The sequence below is a fragment of the Ovis canadensis genome, chromosome 1 (assembly GCF_042477335.2).
Source record: "Ovis canadensis isolate MfBH-ARS-UI-01 breed Bighorn chromosome 1, ARS-UI_OviCan_v2, whole genome shotgun sequence".
Taxonomy (NCBI): domain Eukaryota; kingdom Metazoa; phylum Chordata; class Mammalia; order Artiodactyla; family Bovidae; genus Ovis; species Ovis canadensis.
The window spans coordinates 218,232,214-218,254,238 of record NC_091245.1 but is presented as its reverse complement, the minus strand read 5'-3'; the positions used below and the strand labels follow the sequence as shown (position 1 = coordinate 218,254,238).

At 39.0% G+C, this 22,025-nt stretch overlaps 1 protein-coding gene across 4 annotated transcripts in view; it reads left to right on the top strand.

Moving 5' to 3' along the window:
* The window catches only part of FNDC3B (fibronectin type III domain containing 3B), a 414,553-nt gene extending 393,304 nt beyond the window's left edge, over positions 1-21,249 (top strand). For all 4 annotated transcript variants that reach the window (XM_069560055.1, XM_069560042.1, XM_069560049.1 and 1 more), the window contains 3 exons: positions 5,313-5,479; positions 8,108-8,235; positions 17,751-21,249. In XM_069560055.1, the coding sequence (XP_069416156.1) occupies positions 5,313-5,479; positions 8,108-8,235; positions 17,751-18,062 (607 nt within the window). In that variant the 3' untranslated portion in view covers positions 18,063-21,249. The remainder of the gene's footprint in view (positions 1-5,312; positions 5,480-8,107; positions 8,236-17,750) is intronic.
* Positions 21,250-22,025: the final 776 nt, after the last annotated feature.

Below are 22,025 nucleotides of genomic sequence, written 5' to 3'. Positions count from 1 at the left end.
GATAGAGAAATAAGATTAAGGGGCAAATGGTTTGGCAGTAAGGGGCAGGGCTGAGACTCATGGCTAGTCTTCCTGGGTCCAAGACCCCTGCCCCTTCCCTTGAGACCAACAGTGGGGGAGGGGGGGAGGGGAGAAGTGAAGGGTGGCGCAGTCTTCACCGGGCAGTACAGACCAAGATATGCCCCAGGGGAATGCGGACTCCCCACATAGTGCGTCTCTTGTCAGGGGATTGAGGTCTCAAGAGTTTCAGCAGCTCCTGCTGGTGAGGTCAGCAGTCCAGCTGCTCTAGGTCCTCCCCCTTCCCCGATGATTTCTCATGGCAGAGATGATCTTTTCCAGGGCTTCAGGTGGTGCATTGTGGCGTGATACGGATCAGGTCCTTCTGGACAGGAGGGCCTCTGGCTGTGGCTCACGTTGCAGGGCTGGTGGTGCATGCACACGTAGGATCCCAGCACTGACCCTGAACGCTCTAAACAGAAGGCGGGGAGGTGCCCCGGGACACCTGGACAGCCGCTGTCCTCTTCATGGCAAAGCCTCACTCTTCGATCACTGTGTCTTGGGATGTGTAGCATGCTTAATTCTATCACCAAAGGCCTCTGGCTTACTTATTAATGGATTTTAAAAATAAGTTGGTAAAACTTATTTTGTAAATAAGTTTTTTATTTATTTGGTAAAACAAATATTTGATGGATATTTTTAATCTCTCCTTGAGTGGTTCTAGCCATAGGGTGTTAACCAGAGAGGCCACTATGCAACTGGCTATAAAGCACTGGCTCTAAAGAAGGTTCGTTCTTCTCCTGCCTCTTGGAGTGATAGAAAATACAGAATTGGGGTGAAAGAGGGATTGTTTTGTGTGTGTGTTGGCTTGTGTGCTTTTGTTTTGGTTGGTCTTTATTGTTTGAAAGAGAAGTCACTGTCAGCACATACAGAAGGCTTAGGATCAACAGATACTTGCTTGAGGCCTACTCTGTAGGGACTGGGGCTCTTACGTGAGCTTTCACACTGAATCCCACTATCTTGCCCACACTTCACTAACCGGTCTGGTGGGTGAGGGTAAACGACCAGTGTGTGCAGGGCAGCCTCTCCCCACGCAGCTGAGCCTCCACCCAGGAGGAAAGACAGTAACTTCAGGGTTAGCTATCTTCTCAGCATTACAAAATGACTGTAACACACACTGCCTAGTTATTACCTGTCCAGATCATTCTGAGTACTCTCCTTGTGAGTGAGTGAAGTCACTCAGTCGTGTCCGACTCTTTGCAACTCCACGGACTGTAGCCTACCAGGCTCCTCCATCCATGGGATTTCCCAGGCAAGAATACTGGAGTGGGGTGCCATTGCCTTCTCCAGGAGATCTTCCCGACCCAGGGATTGAACCCAGGTCTCCCGCATTGTAGGTAGACGCCTTACTGTCTGAGCCACCAGGGAAGTCCCTTGTATTAACCCATTTAAACCTCACAGCAGCTCCACGAGGTAGGTTCTGTCATTAGCTTCATTGCACTGTCCCTCGATGCAAACAAGCACCCTAATGGCAAAACTGTAAAGTTTTTTATTTCCATTGCCTGTTCTGCATGCTTTTTCTAAATTGGACTGCATTTTTAAAAGATTAATAAAATGCTGTGGTACACCAGCAAAACAAGAAAAAGGAACAAAATAGCTGTTCTAAAACTGGCAGATTCTGATGAATTTGAAAATTGAAATGTTAGAAAATATACTATTTGCTCAGTTTAGATTATACTACAAAATTAGAGTACCGACTCTGCTTCAGTAAATTTCTTTGTGAATGCGAGTGCTGCTGCCTATGTCGATTTATTGAACTTATTTCGAAAGAAAATACCCTCCTCAGAGCCAGGAACGGGCAGGGAAGCAGCACTGCTGCTGGTCATCCTCTCGAAACGCCTTTAAAAACCAGGCTGTATTGCAAGTTTATAGTGAAGATACATTTCTCCCTCTTAAACTGTGACTTCCATTTTGTGGTATAATTAAGGGCAATTACTCCAGTTAGAGATTCTAGCCTGAGTGAGGCTGAGTTAATAAATAGCTGTTTGCCTCTAGCATTAGCAAGGGGTATCTTCATTAAAGTGGTGATGTTGTCAGGTACACTAAGTAGGTTACCATGGTATTTGTGGGTTTCAACCTGGACTCTGTCTCTTCCTGAAATTAAAAATGTTCATTCTTCAGTAAAACGTGCTTCCTTACACAGCAAAGCAGAAGGAACATTAAACAGGTGAAATGACTAGGGCTCAGGAACTCCACTGCAAAGGCTAATTAATGCATGATACTTTAAGATAAGTATTAACTCTGATAGGTTTTGTAAGAAAAAAAAAAAAAGCTGCTTAATCTCTGTATCTGTCCATCCATCCATCTGGAGGGAATGTTCTCTAGCACGTGGAAAAGCTGCTGCTTTCCTTCAGAAAACCCTGCCCACACACCGGACCAACTAGTTAACAGGGATTTCATCTAATTAATCTTTGAATACACAGCTTGACACACAACAGATGGCAAGAACTGTGTGCTAAATGAATGCATAAATCCTGCCTATCCTTAAGCCAAATCAGTGTAAGAGACATTTTGAATTGTGTGTGATTGTACTGCTGGCTGACTCGGGGCAGTATTTGAAGACAGTGCATTGTCCCCAGGTGCTGGGACAAAGCACTGGAAAGTGGGAGAGAACTGGCCTGTGTAGGAACAAGGCATCGTGATTGGATTAACTCCCTTGGCAGTTCTCAGAGCATCGTCAGGCCAGCAGATTCAGGTTCCAAATCTACTAAAGATCCTGGATAACTTTGGGAAGTTATATATTTCCACAGGTGTGCAGTTAACTATAGAAAGGAAAGTGGTAACGTTATATTTTAGTTCTAAGCCATCAGTTTCATTGTGAAATTTTTTATTTTCTAAGACCCTGGGGAAAACACTTAAAATGTAAGGCCTGGTTTTTTTCATGCCTTCTATGCCTGTGTCATGGAAAAATTATTTAGCAGAAAAGTACAAAATAGTCCTGATTCAGATGGGAGAAGGATCCATAAGCTGCCAGTCTAAACTGGCCAGCTCACCTGTGCTGTTTTTCTGTTATTTTGATTAGCCTGATGGATGATTCTGAGCAAAATTGTTCTTTTTTACAGATTTCCTCAAAGATGTGTAGTCTTAAATGTCATCTTTCTAGTTTGAGAAAGGGGCTTTGAAAGCTCTTGGGAAGATAAAGGCTAAAATTGAAAGGATTTTCTAGTTAAACCTCAGTTATTTAGAAAATTCTGATAAAGAGGACATGGTATTTCTCAGGTGCCCAGTTAACATTAACTTCATTGCCTAGTACATAGTAGAAGGTAATTAACATATCAGATTATATAGTATTACCTTATGAAAAATCTGAAATTTCTGTTTTGATCAGTAAGTAAAAGCATGAACTGATGTTTCTAGAATCTATACCATAATTAAAGGAATCTCATTCTAAGCTTTATATGTTCTTAAATTTGTATTTATTTTATTTTTTTGTTGAAGAAGAATTGCTTTACAAAATTTTTTTGTTTTTGGTCAAGCCTCAACATGAATCAGCCATAGGCATACATATGTCCCCTCCCTTTTGAATCTCCCATCTCCTTCCCCATCCCATCCCTCTAGGTTGATACAGAGCCCCTGTTTGAGTTTCCTGAGCCATACAGCAAATTCCCTTTGGTTATCTATTTTACATATGGTAATGTAAGTTTCCATGTTACTCTTTCCATATAGCTCACCCTCTCCTCCCCTTTCCCCATGTCCATAAGTCTATTCTCTCTGTCTGTTTCTCCATTGCTGCCCTATAAATAAATTCTTCAGTACCATTTTTCTAGATTCTGTATATGTGCATTAGAATACAACATTTATCTCTTTCTGACTCATTTCACTCTATAGAATAGATTCTAGGTTCATCCACCTCATTAGAAGTGACTCAAAGACGTTCCTTTTCATGGCTGAGTAATATTCCATAGTGCATATGCACCACGACTTCTCCATCCATTCATCTGTCAGTGGACATACAAGTTGCCTCCATGTTCTAGCTATTGCAAACAGTGCTCCAATGAACAATGGGATACACGTGTCTTTTTCAGTTTTGGTTTCCTCAGGGTTTGGGCCCAGGAGTGGGACCACTGGGCCACATGGCAGCTCCATTCCTAGTTCTCCAAGGAATCTCCACACCATCCTCCACAGTGGCTGCATCAACTTACATTCCCACCAGCAGTGCAAGAGCGCCCTCCCCACCACACACACACGCCCTCTCAAGCACTCACTATCTGTAGACTTTTTGAGGAGAGATTATAGTTGAAAATTTCCCCAGCATGGAAAAGGAAATAGTCAATCAAGTCCAAGAGGCTCAAAGAGTCTATACAGGATAAACCCAAGGAGAAACACACCAAGACACATACTAATCAAACTAACAAAGACTAAACACAAAGAATATTAAAAGCAGCAAGGGAAAAGCAACAAGTAACATACAAGGGAAACCCCATATGTTTAACAGTTGGTCTTTCAACAGAAACTCTGCAGGCCAGAAGGCAATGGCAGGATATATTTAAAGTACTGAGAGGGAAAATTCTACAATCAAGATTACTGTACCCAGCAAGGATCTCATTCAAAACTGATGGAGTAGTAAAAAGCTTTTCAGACAAGCAAAAGTTAAGAGAATTCAGTACCACCAAACCAGCTTTACAACAAATGTTAAAGGGACTTATATAGAAATACAAGAGAAGAATAAAGATCTACCAAATCAACCCCAAGCATTTAAGGAAATGGCAATAAGAACATTTATATCAATAATTACTTTAAATGGAAATGAATGAAATGCTTCAACCAAAAGACACAGGCTGGCTAAATGGATACAAAAACAAGACCCATATATATGCTGTCTACAAGAAACCCACTTCAGACCTCAAGACACATAGAGACTCAAAGTGAGAGGGTGTAAAAATATATTCCATGCAAATGGGAAGCAAAAGAAAGTTGGAGTATCAATCCTCATATCAGACAAAATAGACCTTAAAGAATATTACAAGAGATAAGGAAGGACACTTGATGATCAGGGGATCATTCCAAGAGGAAGACGTAACAATTGTAAATATCTATGCACCCAACGTAGGAGTACCTCAATGTGTGTATTTTTCTTTTATGTAGATGTATATTAGATATTAAACTTAACTATAACATAGCAACTGATTGATTATTCAGATGCTATGAAAAGCATTTATCAAGTTGGCCTAATCTGATGCATGTTTGTATCATAGTTAATTTCTTGTCACTAATAAAAAGTTCAGGTGGCTAATGGATGCTGTTCCTCTCTCTAGGTTTATTTCAATCTACAGAGGACCCAGCCACACCTATAAGGTCCAGAGGCTGACGGAATTTACATGCTACTCCTTCAGAATCCAGGCAGCCAGTGAGGCTGGGGAAGGGCCCTTCTCAGAAACCTACACCTTCAGCACAACCAAGAGTGTCCCCCCCACCATCAAAGGTTTGTAGACCATGTATTTCAGTGTGCTATTCTATGAGGAGATGTTGGGATTTAGTGTAGGAGGCTCAATTCTGACCTTAAATATGCTCTTCAGCCAGATAGAGTCAAAAGAACTTTCTAAAAGAGAAGATTGGGAAATAGGTTCTATGGGGGGAATGAGAGGCCTTAAAGGAGATGGCTTACTGGTGTGACTTCTCTTGAGTACACATAAATTATCACAGACAACAGTGAGGCAGTCTTATCCCCACAGGAGATAGGTGGACAGAGGGAAGAGAGAGACCAGAGTGACAGATGCTGGGTTAGGAATGCAGGTGAATTCCTGGTGGTGCAATGCCCATGGAGTTTACCACAGAGGTTTGAGTACCTCCCTTCAACAGTTGATCCACATCTTTGGATGCCCTTGGTGTGTAGATGAGAAGCTAACAAGGGCGGCATCCCCGCCTTCCCTCCAGCCCACAGCTCTCACGGGAAAGCTGCAGCAGCAGGCTGTCCTCATCTCCTGGGATATTTGTCTTGAGGTTTGTGAATGACTGGTTGATTTTCTGCCCACTTCATGGAATCAGGGAGTGAGCAAAAGCCAGCTCCACTCAAGGTCTCCCCCCACCAGATCTGCTCAGTCCTCATCTCCCGCTTTCAGCCACAGAGTGCTGCCTCTGCACAGCAGACCCACCAGGCAGACAGCAACAGAGCAAAGCTGGCTTATCCCTTCTCACCAGTGCTGGGCCCAGGTCCAGCCCCTCTAGGACTCTTGAGTCTGTACCTTCCCCTCCCCAGTACCTCCCTCTTTGCTTTATCCAGCTGCTGCCCAAAATGACTCTGAGTTTGACAGATAGACCAGCAGCCCACTTAAACCAGGTTTTACATGGGGTCAAGTGAGGGTTGGCTCTGTTATTTGAGGTGCTAGGCTGTGAGCACAAGTTATGTATTTGGCCCCAAGAGCTAGGCCATTTGAATCACCTGCTTCCACACAAAGAGCTGTATCAGATACGCCAGGACATGGAGTGCATTATAGGAGGGTGTGGGGCCTCCAGGGCCTGAGTCAGGGTCTGACTCACATTCTGTTAAGGGTTCCCATAGCACCTTGCAGGGTAACTTAGAATCGCTTAGAATCAGTTATGTCCAACTCTTTGCAACTACATGGACTGTAGCCTGCCAGGCTCCTCTGTTGATGGGATTTCCCATGCAAGAATACTGGAGCGGGTTGCCATTTCTTACTCTAGGGGGTCTTCCTGAGTCAGGGATAGAACCCACGTCTCCTGCATTGGCAGGCAAATTCTTTACCACTGAGGCACCAGGGAAGCCCCCCTGCAGGGTACTATATGGTAAATGCCTTCCCCGTGCTCCCCTGCCCCTCAGTGGTCCAGAAGATATTTGACTTCTTCATGTGACTAAGATACTGATGTAAATGAATGTAGACTTGCTGGGTCACTTGGATATTAAATGCCCTGGCACTTTGGTGTGGCTTTGCCTCTTAGCTGTAACAGGAGTTCCTGACCATGCTGTGGTTCATAGGTTTGTTGTAACAGGGAGGTGTGCCACATTTTATCAGTTAGCTAAACAAGTGCAGGGGTCTTTCCAACACTATCTTTGCCTCTGAAAGTGATTGTTGAGGTAGCTTGATCTTTTGGAAAATACACCGAATTAATACTCCTCGTAGGTCTCGGTGCTGTTTCTGCAGGTGGATGGTGTCCTCAAGTCGCCACAGTCAAGTCTTCTTCCTCTCACTTTTAGAGTCAGGAAATTGGCATAGCTGGAGGACTGTGTGGTTGGCTGAGATTATTTTGTTTTTCCATAAATTTCAGCCAACTCATACAAACTTTTTTTTAAAGACAACTTTTATTTTTCTGAAATAGTATTGTACAGAATTGAAAGTAGAAACAGCTGCCTCTAAAGAATTCATGTAATTTGAAATTTAAAATAAGGGCATTCCGTGAGAGGAGTTACACATGCTAGTTACAAAATGGAAACAGATATTGAATATAAGAAAATATTAGAATTTTATAGCCTGTAAGTGCTCTGCTTCAAACTAATATAAGTTCACTTTAAACTGGAATGATGAGTCCAGTAGGTAGAAAATTAAAATACACCAACGTAAGATAGCTTTTACAGGCTTACCTCAAATGCCACCTGCTCCTCAAACCTTTCTTAGACCCTCACGTGAACGTGGCCTCTCTCCCCTGGAACTCCCCAGTGTTTTCTTTGTACCTCTCATTCTTATCCAGCCTACATTATGTCTGCTTGCTTATCTTTGTTCCATACCTTTCTCTCTGCTTCCCTTAACTACATCTTAATTTCCTTGAAAGCAGTGTCTAGTTTTGCAAAGTACCTAACACAGGACTTAATCATAGAAGGTTCTCATTAGCCTTAAGAAAACATGAGAATGCAAGCCAGGTCAAGAAGTTATTAATAGGATGATGAGCAAAGGACTCTTGGCCTGTGGCTTGAATGCCTTCTCTTGGTAAAGGGTGCCCTGATGGATTTCTAGGGGGCTGGACAGATAAACTCCCCTCGCAGGGCAGGCACAAGCACACTCCCCCTCTCTCGGGTCCTCACTAATATTACTGCTGTACTGACCATTTATATGATACTTTGAATTTTTGACCGTGGATGTGTGGATTTGTATTTCAGCACCTCGAGTAACACAGTTAGAAGGAAATGCGTGTGAAATTTTATGGGAGACGGTACCACCCATGAAAGGCGACCCTGTCAACTACATTCTGCAGGTGTTGGTTGGAAGAGAATCTGAGTACAAACAGGTGAGAACCAGCCTGTGTAGCATGTATGTGGCCTGTCAGTCTGGCTGGCTCCTGGCCTCTGCCTGTTGCTGCGAGGAACTACATTTTTCTTAAAATCGATCGTAGAAACTGATTCACATGTACCCGTTACTTGGCTCTTCAGGATATAGTAGCTCTAGCTTATGTTCTTACATTTCCAGTTTCTCAAGCATGATCTCATGGGTTTTAAGTTCTATATTTGTATTTGATATTGCCTGTGATATTCGCAAGTATCAGACTGTATGTATCGAAAATTGTGTCAGTGATTGTACTCGAGGGAAAAAGTGTCAACCTAGTTACTGAAGCCCTTCTTCTATCTGCCTTTTTTATGGAAGTTATTATTGAAGAATGAGCAAGGAAGAAGATGTCTTATCAGCCCTCAGGGCTGTGATGCAGAAGCTTTGGGTCACTGTTGTCGCCCTTTAATGTGCATAGGATCATATGAGAATGTTCATGTGGATTCTGATTCAGTCCATCTGGGGTCATGGGTCAAGCCCCCAAGTGACACTGATGTTGCTAGTGCATGGACCATGTCTTGAGTAGCAAGACTATACGTATCACATGATAAAGGATTTGGGTTTATCATCCGTTACACCCTTTTTGATCCTGATTCTTCCAGAGCCACTCATTGTCTTGTCACTGGCTATGAAAGATTCAGCTACTCTATAGGTTTCCATAACATCCCCTAATAACTACGTGAAAGCAGAATATAACACTATTGCTCTGTTGAGAAAGCTGAGACCCGCTCCTTACCAGCACTTGTAATAGAGGTGTGCATTTACATCAGACTCAAGAGGTTGAAGATAAATGCCACCTGCCTTCTGAATCTTTATCATAATTTGCAAAAACTTCTTTATTCAGATAAAGAATAAAGGCTCCAGATACACAGAACAAGTAGAAAAAACGATTCAGGGCTTGTGTTAGTTCACTGGTTAATATTCCTCATGTAATAATAATGTGTAGAAAGAAAGAAAATTGTAGTAAATTTCATAATCCTTTGTTACTATGAAGTGTCAGATTAAAAAGTGAATTGCTTGAAACACATTTTGCAAAAACTTGTTTTAAATATAACAGCTACCAGTATTGTTTAACATCAGTGGATGGTTTCACCAGTTTCCACCATTCCTCGTAAATAAGAGCAAACACACTCTTGTTTCCTTTCACCTTAGAATCTCATTTTATACAGAATATTTCATTTCACAGTAAATAATTTTTTAATTTATTGTAATTGGAGACTAATTACTTTACAATATTGTGGTGGTTTTTGCCATACATTGATGTGAATCAGCCACGGGTATACATGTGTCCAGTCCCAAACCCCCGCCCACTTCCCTCCCTGTTTCATTCCCCTGGGTTGTCCCAGTACACCAACTTTAAGTGCCCTGTCTCATGCAGCAAACTTGGACTGGTGCTCTATGTCACATATGGTAATATACATGTTTCAGTGCTATTCTCTCAAGTCATCCCACCCTCGCCTTCTCCCAGAGTCCAAAAGTCTGTGTCTCTCTTAGTGTCTTGCATATAAGGGTCATCATTACTATCTTTCTAAATTCTCTATAGATGCATTAATATACCGTATTGGTGTTTTTCTTTCTGACTGACTTCACTCTGTATAATAGGCTCCAGTTTCATCCACCTCGTTAGAACTGACTCATGTGTTCTTTTTAATGGCTGAGTAATACTCCATTGTGTATATGTACCACAACTTTCTTATCCATTCATCTGCTGATGGACATCTAGGTTGCTTCCATGTCCTGGCTATTGTAAACAGTGCTGCAGTGAACATTGGGGTACACGTGTCTCTTTCAATTCTGGTTTCCTCGGTGTGTATGCCCAGCACTGGGATTGCTGGGTCGTATGGCAGTTCTATTTCCAGTTTTTTAAGGAATCTTCACACTGTTCTCCATAGTGGCTGTACTAGTTTGCATTCCCACCAACAGTGTAAGAGGGTTCCCTTTTCTCCACACCCTCTCCAGCATTTATTGCTTGTAGACTTTTTGATAGCAGCTATTCTGACTGGCTTGAGATGGTACTTCACTGTGGTTTTGATTTACATTTCTCTGATAATGAGTGATGTTGAGCATCTTTTCGTGTGTTTGCTAGCCATCTATATGTCTTTGGAGAAATGTCTGCTTTGCTCTTTAGCCCATTTTTTGATTGGGTTGTTTATTTTTCTGGTATTGAGCTACATGAGCTGCTTGTATATTTTTTCGATTAATTCTTTGTCATTTGTTTTGTTTGCTAATATTTTCTCCCATTCTGAAGGCTGTCTTTTCACCTTATATAGTTTCCATTGTTGTGCAAAAGCTTTTAAGTTTAATTAGGTCCCATCTGTTTATTTTTGTTTTATTTCCATTACTCTGGGAGGTGGGTCATAGAGGATCTTGCTGGGATTTATGTCAGAGAGTGTTCTGCCTATGTTTTCCTCTAGGAGTTGTATGTTTTCTGGTCTTACATTTAAATCTTTAATCCATTTTGAGTTTGTTTTTGTGTGTGGTGTTAGAAAGTGTTCTAGTTTCATTCTCTTTCAGGTGGTTGACCAGTTTTCCCAGCACCACTTGTTGAAGAGATTTGTCTTTTCTCCATTGTATACTTTTGCCTCCTTTGTCAAAGATAAGGTGTCCATAGGTGTGCGGATTTATCTCTGGGCTTTCTATTTTGTTCCATTGATCTTATTTCTGTCTTTGTGCCAGTACCATACTATGTTGATGACTATAGCTTTGTAGTATAGTCTGAAGTCAGGCAGGTTGATTCCTCCAGTTCCATTCTTCTTTCTCAAGATTGCTTTGGCTATTCGAGGTTTTTTGTGTTTCCATACAAATTGTGAAATTATTTGTTCTAGTTCTTCACAGTAAATAATTTTACATGTGTTACTCTTTCAACTTACCTCAAAGGTATGATTGATTTCAGAGTTTCAGCTCACCTGGAGAATGGAGGACCTTTTCTCCCACCAGGTTTAGTCATCTTTAACACCGATAGAATCATCCTGTCCCATAGCACTGTAAACAAGGGTTAAAGGATGAACTGTTACAAATTTTACAATGTATCATTTAACACTTAACAATATTCACTTCCCAACAGTACCATTCATCACTGTATTTTATAAACCTTTTCTCCAGCTACCATGCTTTTCTGCTTGTTCTTGGGTAAATGTTCTGCTTCTTAAAGCACACTGATTGCTGTTTTTCATTGAAAAAGCATTATTTATTCAATATCTATACATCAGGCATTGCCACAGTATAGGTTTTTTCAAATTAGATTTCATGGGTAGATGTGCTGCTTTGAATCTTGCTGTTTAATACTAAAATATTTTAACCCATGAATATACAAATACTAATATACAATTACATATATGCTTCAAAATATATTTATTATAAATAAACAGCTATAAATAAGAGTTTCTTGGTGAAAACACAGTTAAACCAGGGTGGGCTCAGTGGATAGGAATTAGCAATCTTCTTGTAACCATGTACTTCCTGCATTTACCAAGAAATGATTAGGCAGGTAGTGGTACATGAAAAGTCGCAGTTGAGTCAGGGACAATTTGTTCTGAGTTTTTCGCTTCTCCCTATTCAGTAAGCATTAACTTAAGCATGATGTTTTGAGCCCTACATTCACTTGTTCTGGACACAAGAGAGGGAATGAAGCCTGTTTAGATTATGTGTGCAAAATAGTGGTTAATTATAGTCCAGAGATAACAGGCTTTGAATTCATAGAGGCAAAGGAAAAGAAAATGAGAGGTCATCATTGCAGAGCGTACACCACGGCAGAGCTGTGGGCTTATAGGAAGCACTGCGTATACTTCAATTACAGCACTAATCACAGAGGATCCACCAAAGTGTGGGCTTGTGTTATTCATTTTTATCTTCCCAGGACTGGAACATAGCTAGGCACTCTATAAATGTTTTTTGCATGCATGAAAGAGGTCTGTTTCAAAGGAACAGGGTGATTTATACTTGTAGTGGGGATGAGAATTAAACTTGACCATAGGGGGGATTTAGAAGTGATATTTGTAACTTAGGTGAAAAAAATCACCCATCATAGGACAGTACGCTTCTGTTCCCCAAGCTCATTTTTTACAGGCAACATATGGCAAGGGCCAAGGCTTTTGCTGATATTTTGCCGGAAACATTGAGTTAAACTCTGTAATTAGCTTTCTTTTGTTTAGCTATCATGATGTAGGGTGAGCAGCTGGTTCTAATTATGAAACAGTCTATTAACTTCAAGTATTAAGTCCTCACCTAAAGTTTTACTCTACGTTAGTATGCATGCATATATTGATTTGGCTTTTCTGCCATTTAAAAAGTCTTTCAAGCATAAGCTTTTTTCAAGAAGCTTAAAAGTTCTTTTCAGACATTAATTGTAAAGCATTCAAGAAAAGAATGAAAATTGTGTGTATATGCAGGTGACTTTTTTCACCTCACAAGACAGGACATAGCAGTTTTATAATCAAGAAAGTGAAATGATATACATTCGTATTCAGACAGCAATGATTTTTATATAAAGTATATAAACACTGAAGGTGAGAAAAGGGTAACAAGCTATAAGAAAGTATTACCTATTGGGGAGCCAAAATTTGTGACATATTATTAATACTGTTGCTGCTCAGATTTATTGCATTAAGAAAACCTTTGAAGCATCTGAAAATTCATAGAGCTCCACCTTTAACTTGATGGCATCTCTGAATTTATTTTGTATCATTTTTAAAATATAGTATTGGGACATGTATTGATTCTTTGTAGTATCACACAAGGTACTGTGAAGAATGCATGTAAGAATTAAAGATTTTAAAATTTAAAAAATAAAAAACTTAAAAAATAAATAAATAAATCGGAAAAAAAAAAAGAAAGATCACTTGACCTTGATGGAACAATTTTAAAGACTTGGAGCCTGCATATTTTTTAATGGTTTGCAATTTAATTCCCTAACAGAAATTAAACACCCTATGACTATTTTCATAAAGGTTCAAATCTAAAACAAAGTAGAATTGATCAAGATGGAAATATTTAAAAGCAATTATTTGTCTTACTGACTCTCAACACTTTGTAGGTTTATAGGTCCCTTTAAGTATCTGATGAAGGATATGACCCCTTCTACCAGAAAAATATTCATGCATACATCCATTTTAAATTGCATATAAAACAAATGTATATTCAGTTTCCTGGAATTCTGGTATAGGACCCCTGATTCATTGAGAAACTGTTAGGTGCTCTGTACAGTGAGGGCTGCCTGGCATATAACAGAGTGGCATAATCTGTGCTCTCAGAGCTTCCAGTCCCATTGGGGTGGAAACAGCATGCCCCCAAGACGCAGTTCGGTAATAGTGCCCTTCCCATCCTCTTTGGCTCAGGAGCAGCAGTTCCTGCCCAGCATTGCACCTTCCACAGAGGAATCCTGCCCACTTCAGCAAGGGGCCAAGGAAGGTCAAGTCTGCCTTCTGTAGTCATGTGGTATTGGAGGACTTATTCACCTCTCTGAGCCTTGCTGTCTTGTCAAAGTGGAGATACTAATTCTCTATTTCAGGGTTACTGTGGACATCAGCTCTGTTAGTCTTGAGAGAGTGCTGTGCAAATGGTGATGCTGGAAAGTTATATCTCCTTTTCTTGGGAGAATTAGTAAAAGAGATTTCAAGGATTTCAACTACACAGCATGTTACTCTGAATTGAGGGTCACAGATTCTTCATTTTGATTATCTGGGTATTACTTTAAATCCTCTCACTTGGAATAAACATGTCAAAATTACTTTAAAATATATTGCACACCAAATCAAGGACAGAAATGGTCTTTGTAAAAATAATATTGCATGTATACTTACTATTGTATTATGATTGGTTACTTCAATAAAGAAAATCTTAGATGGAGCTATGCCTTTTAAATTGGGTTGAGGCAAGAGGAAGAGCCCATAATGGTGCCCCTGTCAAAACGAATGAAAACAAAGGGAGAAGAGGCACAGCTTGCTGCAGAGAGAGGCACAGTCCCATGAAAAGTCACCTGAACTGTGCTGCAGGCCTGATGACCTTACTGACAGTGTGATCCTATGGCTGTGATTATTCACAAAAACAAACCGGTTATCTCAAACCTGTGGAACCAGAATCCTCAGGAAATGGAGTATTGGGATTGTTTCATTTTTTTCCTTAGCTAGGAATGAATCCAAAAGATTTAATCATAAAAGTGTTGTTGACTCCTATCAATGCAATGAAAACAACTCAATTGTTGTTAATGATTCCCTTGTATAGTCATGGCTGTACCTAGAGTACACCTTGTGGTTTGTGTGGGGGTTCTAATACTTAATGTCCACATGTACTTGTTTCTGGTAATTTTCCTCTTTTCAAACTGTGTGGTATAAGCATATCCACTCTTAAGTATTTAAGGGTTCTAATTAGAACATTTGATGAGCATCTCCGTTATAGCCATGTGCTATTTGCTATGGAAATAGAACACAGTCCCACACTCAATATATTTATCACATATATATATATATATAAAGATAATAAAAACATTGTGTTGACAATGCTTTTGAAAGGGGTGAGGTCTTCCAATTAAAATAAGAGCTAAAAGAAAAACATTTACAAATTAAAGCTCAGCTTTTGATTGAACTTGTCATTAAGGAAGTTCCCGTCAATTAGATATTCATTTTTCCTTCACTAAGCTTTTTGCCTAAGGGTATGAGAAAAGTAGCATTCATTTACGTTCAAAATACATTTTCAGGGATCTTTAGGGAGAGAAGTTATATAAATCAAAAAAATTTATATAAAGTCTCTGTTCAAGATTCCATGAACTGGGTTTCTGGGAAATTAAATATACTTCTGAGCCAACTTTCATAGAAGGAGCTAGCCATGCAAATTCTGGAAACCATAGAAATAATTTAACACTAGATATAAATGAATAGAATAGATTGTTTACCTGGGCTATTGCAGATAGGAAACCAAAGCTCAGATAGGGAAGGGACTGGTAGTATGCTGGTCCCATAGGTTGCAGATCACTCCCTTCATGAGTGGTCCCAACAGTTTCGAAGAAAAGACTTGTTTTGAAAAATACTGATTTGAGCATCTAAATTTGGGGAATTAAGTAAAGAACATTCACAATGAAAAGGTCTCTGTAAAGAAAGGTGCACCGTTGTTTTCCTGAGACCACACACATGATGTTGAGAAATAATCCATCAACTATCATTGTGGTGTAGTCTGAACTCCTGAATAGCTGGCTATGTGTGGGTTGGGGCAGTCACCATGACGACAAGTTTGTCTTAAAATAGCCATTTAACTAACTTATCATTGGAACAGTGTGCTATGAGAAGGAGTGATCTCTCAGGATCACTAGGGTTTTCTTATAGCTCTTTTGTTCTTGGCTGCTCCAGCCCTGTTCAGTCTGTAACCACAGTTGCTAAGACACATGCCACAATCTTTACAGAGAAACAGAGTAACTCACCGGGCAGAACATGCTTCAGATCTTACAAAAGGAGATAGCAAAAGAAGGGTGAATCTGGGAAATATGAAAAACACAATTGATTTTCTGGGGCTTACCACTAAACAAAAGTACAGTAAGACTCTTAATGGCTACTTCTAAAGTTTGAAAATGAGAGAGAAAAAAATTTTCAAAAGGCTGAATATCAGGTGAACATTGGATGTTCTGATGACTTTTCTAAACAACAATCTTCTTGCTCTTTCAGTTTGCACAACACTGAATGAGTGGCCAGTGCGCTTGTGTTCTCTGATACAATGTCCTGCTTCTTGTGGAAGTTTATGTGCTGGTCTTTAGCAACTGAATGTTTGTAGATTCCCAATGACTCTGGCAAGTGTTTCAGACAGAGTTGAGATTGTTGGAAACACTCTTTTCTCGGGAATTTATGTTAATGGACAAAATTCACAGTTTTATTAAGGTAGCCTGTCACTAAAAATACCCCTATCACTTTTGATCACTGTATGTTAAAAATATATTTGAAGTATTTTTAAATTCTAAATAGTAGTAGTAGTAATAATAGCTAACTTTTGCTGTGCAGTTACCTATATAGCACCCATGTTTTAAGCACTTTATGAGGCTAACTCAGTGCTACTCAGCTAGAATGTGTTTGGTTAATTTTACTTTCCTATTTAATTAACCAAATCTCTTTACTGATTTGAGTTTCAGATAGTTTTTTCCCATCTCTAACATAAGACATGGATTTTTATGTAATTTTAAGGTGATTATCATTTCCTCTAAGTGTTTTGAGTATCAATACCACTTTGATAAAAGAACAAAGTGGAAGAAAAATGGAAAAGGACAGGTTGGTCAAACAGGAAACACTTAAGACAGACCATTACAGTAAATATTAATTTGTGATAAATAGGACTGCCTCAAAAAAATTCTTTTAAAATGATTAGGTAAGCCACAAAACTGGGAGAAAATATTCATAACACATATCTGACAAAGAACTTAGACCCAGATTAAAGAACCACTGCAAATTAAAATAGGCAAGACAGTTGAACACACTGTTCACAAAAGTTATGTGAATGACCAAATAAGCACATGAAGAGGTGGGAAACACCTTTAGGCATCAGGGAAATGCAATTGAGGTACGAGTCTCACCCATTAGAATGACTAAAATACAAATGACTGACAATAACAAATGTTGGTGAGGATGTGGAGCAACTGGAACTCTCCTGCTTAGCTGGCAGGGGTGCAAAGGGATGTGCTTGTTAAAACTTTCCCATGCAGTTAGATATGGAGTTATACTCAGCACTTCTAGGTATTCACCTAAGAGAAACTTTAGTCCAAGATTTGTACAAAAATGTTCATAGTACTCTTACTGTATAAAAACTCCAAACTGGAAATAATGCAGTTATTTGTCAAAAAGCAAATGGACACATCAGTGTACAGGCATGTGATAAAATACTTATTCTTCAGTAAAAGGAACAGCTACTGAATTGATAACACAGATGAATCTCCTAGGCACAGGAAAGTGCACAGGATTTGATTGTATTTGTATGAACCTCTAGAGCAGACAAAACAAATTCCAGAATGAAAAGTCAAAATAGTGTTTACCTCTTAGGGCTGGGGTGAGCTATCTAATGGAGTAGGGTTTCATGGTGTAGCCACTAGTGAATGTCAGCTGAGACTTTACACTTTATTTCTGTAATTTGTTTTTGTTTACATTTTTAAAAATTCTGTGCACCAAGATCAGAGAGCCCTTTACAAGAATTAAGTCATCTGCTGATTTATAGCCTAAATTATTAAAATTCAACTAGGTGCATCACCATTACTTGTATCAGCTGCAGTACTGATGAGTGCCTTACCTCCTGTCAATATCAGAGTCACTGAATTTATATTTTATTCGGAGTAGGGCAGAATACTTTATGGATGAAATACAGACTTGGACAAATGCCGATCCATGTACTCTTTGTTGTGGTGGAGTTCATTTAAACCAAACCAGTTCTACAAGGACCCAATGTTGTATGATTATTACTTCAGAGACCACAGTGTTGTTATAAATTAAGTGACCAGGACTTTTCTTTTTCTTGAAGGTGTACAAGGGAGAAGAAGCCACATTCCAAATCTCAGGCCTCCAGACCAACACAGACTATCGGTTCCGCGTGTGTGCGTGTCGTCGCTGTTTAGACACCTCTCAGGAGCTAAGCGGAGCTTTCAGCCCCTCTGCGGCTTTTGTACTACAACGAAGTGAGGTCATGCTTACAGGGGACATGGGGAGCTTAGATGATCCCAAAATGAAGAGCATGATGCCTACTGATGAACAGTTTGCAGCCCTCATTGTGGTTGGCTTTGCAACTTTATCCATTTTATTTGCCTTTATATTACAGTACTTCTTAATGAAGTAAACAAACCCAACAAAACTAGAGGTATGAATTTAATTAATGCTACACATTTTAATATACACATTTATTCAGATACTCCCTTTTTTAAGCCCTTTCGTTCTTTGATTTATATACTTATTTTACAGATTTAGCTAGGAAAAAAATATCAGTGTTTTGGTGCACCTTTTTGAAATGCAAAACTAGGAAGAGGTTAAACTGGATTTAAAAAAAAAAAAGAAGCAAACCAGATACCAAAAGCTAGCTTATGTTTTCTTTTAAAATTTTCAGATTTGCCTTTATTCTGTCTTCACTGATGTCTTTTGCAAGCCTTTGATTTTTTTTTCCATGTTACAGTTTAGTAATTTATATTCACTGTTCACTTCTTATGTCCTGATCATCTGTATCTGTGAACATGAATCACAGCGTGTGTACTTACAGGGCTAGGATTTCGGCATTGTCAGAGTATTACCACACAAAAACCACCACATAACGGAAGATATGTTCACTCAGATAAGGCTGCCCTAAACAACCATGTTGTCACTCAGTTATTTAACTGTTTAGCTCATCGAAATCAAAATGTGTACTTTAATCTAAAATGTTTTAATAATCTGTATTTCTTATGATTTTAACACTATGAGCTGCCTGTCTAAGAAATCAAGTAACCAAAATGCACCTATAAATTATGGAGCATTGTAGATTTTACCACGTCAATTCATAGCAGTAACTTTTCGAGGGCATTGTGCAATAGTTAGTTGTTTCCTTGTTCAGCTATTTTAAAAGCTGCTTTAACTTGTTTGTCTTTGTATATAACTACTTCTAATCACTAGAGTTATTATATTCTGTTATGTTTGACCAGAATTATATGACGAGAACTGGTGACAGTTTAGTGCCTCTGCCCATTGTCCATGATTTACACTAATTGTGAGCAGTCTCCTTATATGTCAGCTCATTATTTTTGAAAGATTTGCCTTTAGGCTGTTCTTTGAGGTATCAATGAAGTGATTGAATTTCAATTCCTTAATTCAGTGCACATAATACTAATCTAACAGCAAATGAAAATTAAAACCCAATAAATTTGTAGTTCCTATTTTTGGGGGTTGACTTGGCTATGTGTGGAGAGGGAATGGTATTAGCTGGTAATAAACACAGGGTGTTTGGGGGTCAAGGAGCCTAGATTCTCTCCCTGGATCTGTCACTAACTTGCTGCGCGACCTGAACACGTCACTTTACCTCTCTGTGCCTCAGTTTTCCCATGCATTAAAAATAAAAAATAAAATGGGGATTCTAATGTTTGTAAGTGCTTTGAGATCCTCGATCAACAGGTGCTATTGGAGTGCAAAGTGTTACTCTTGCATGTTTATTTTGATTCATGAGATTGTCAATTTTAACCCAAAGTCATTGGATTATGTATATGAAGTCCATAATGTTTGCGTACCTCAGGGACATTTAAGAGTTGGAGGTGCAAATATATTCCAAAAGGGTGCAACAGACACAGTGTATCCCCCTGCTTCTGTTTTTGTATATTTTTGCTACTTGGTTTTTCTTGATCATAGCTATTTTGTGCTTGGTCTATGTTGTCTTAAAATGCAGTATCCTGTACTAGCTTATAATAGTCCCATACCAAAGTCATGGGGAAACCAACATTATTTTGTTTTTGGTTTATTTATACTATATTCTGCATACAGTACTTTAAATGCCAATTACAGTGCAATCTTTATTTATTGTAAAATTTTTTAAATGTACTTATGTACTAATTTTCCCCTGTAGCATGTTATTTTTTTTTTGTATTTTATACTTTTGTAATTTTAGGTCAGTCTTGTTCCTTGGCAACATCTGTAGTATTATCATTCTTCTGACATTTTCTTGTGTTTTTAAAGATAAACAGCATCTAGTGCATTAAATGCCAAAAAAAAATCCATTATCAGTGATTGAAACGTTTACATGTACCCAAGAAAAACATAATCATCTCTTTAAAGAAAGTGCTAAGATCAATGAATTATTCTGTGTACCTACACTGTGATGTAGTAAGTACTAGAAAGTTCTGTATTTTGTTATTGACTAGAATAACTAGTTTAATTAGCCTTGCAAACTGATAGCATCAAGGTAAATATATGTTTGCCAAAGTTTCTGGCCTTCCAAAACTCACTCCACTATTAAATGCGCATCACGATCCACTATAACAAACAACTGCATCTGCATTTTCGGAAACAATCTCATGCCTTTGGGGAGAAGGCTTTTTCTTCTTTTTTAAACAATGAAGAGTCAACTGAGTACAAGAACCTTGTCTGCAGGAGAAAAATAAAATCCCTTTTTGGAAACACTTCAGAACTGCTGCTACAAAGAAATTCTCAGAATTGGTTGGAATTTTTTTTTTTAATGAAATAGTACTTTAAGCCAAAATTGCTATGAATATTTGATCTTTGAGATTTTCATACTATCTAACCACCAGAAAGCTGAAGTGTGTGAAACACTAGCTGACAAGCACTTTATTTTATTGCTCTCCATTGTTGACTGTTCGTTATAATTCCTCAGTCAAAAAGTTATCACACTATCTGGCACTATTTTATATTACAAATAGTATGTATATGTGATATTGATATATACCTATATATTGCCATTACACATGAACAGTAAAATAAAGTGTCATGTTAACCTTCTCTCTTTGCCCTTTTGCAATATGTAGGAACGAGTGAGTGGCTTTCTGATGCTCTGTATGTCAGACTCCTCTCTGGCACAAGAAATTCCAGTCATGTGAAGCAAAATTCCCTTTGTCCTCAAATTGTTTGAAAAGAAAACTTTTTTAAAAGGTTTTTTGCATATTATCTGCCTTGTTCTTATCAACTTGAAATGTTGGCATTTTCTAACCATGTTTTGTTGGCTACAGTAATTCAGTATTCCTGTCAAATTTGAAAAGTGCCCTAATTGAATGTGTTTGAATGTTATCCTTGCACAATTCTTTAAATTGAAAGACAAAATGTTTTACCTCACTGTTGGACATACATTCCAAGCTTTTCAACTTTGGGAGAAAAAAAAAATAATCATGTTTTCCTGTATTGTAAATTTTAGACTATTTCATATACGTTGTATTAAAACTGCCATATCAATTTTAATGTATAGATTTTGCAAATACTATGCTATATGTAATACCTAACTGTATCTGTAGTGTATATGTAATATATTTATGCCCAATAAATGTTTTAATTCTTTCTGACTTAAGTAGGGTTCTTCTGCCATGAATAGGATTGCTTTTGTTGTTAACTTTTTAAAAACTTAAACCACATCCCAGAAGTTGTAAATTCAGATGCCTTTAGAGGCCAGGCAGGTGGCATAGTGCAGGGAGCTTGGTTTGCCATCTAAAGGGGCGGCTGCTACCCTGCTCCTGGTTGGGGCCCTGCAGGTCTGCCACCCACAAACATGTAGGCTAGTTTTTTCAAAAGAGGCTGCAAGTCCAGGTCTCCCTAAATGGGCCAACTAACATGCGGTTGTGGACAATGCCCATGGGCAGCCAGTTCTTTTTCAGAGTCTGTGTAGATAAAGTACGGTTTTATTCTAATGTGTTATCCATATGCCAAACTCAGGAGCCCAGGTTTGCCTCTTCACTTCGCACCCGGGATGCTCCTTCTCTTGTGACAGACTCGCACAGTTCTGACCTCCCCGTTCCCTCCTCCAGGTCCCATTTAGCAACAACAGCAGCAATAGAGTATAGTGTTCCTGGTATAGTCAAGATTTCATCATGATGTTTAGATCGTTTTGCTAGGAATCCCTACTATCTTTTCTCCCCCAAGGGAAAAATGATTGGGGAAACTGACTGTTTATAACTCAAAGCTCTCTTTCTCAAAGAATGCTGATAATCATTCTTTTAGGTAAAAATGCCAAGTTGAACACATCAGGCTTTGCATGCTCCTTACACCCCACTCCTGAAAATATACTAAAGGGTTTTTTTTTAAGTCATAACTTCTCTCAACACTGAAGAGTGGGAAAGAATTG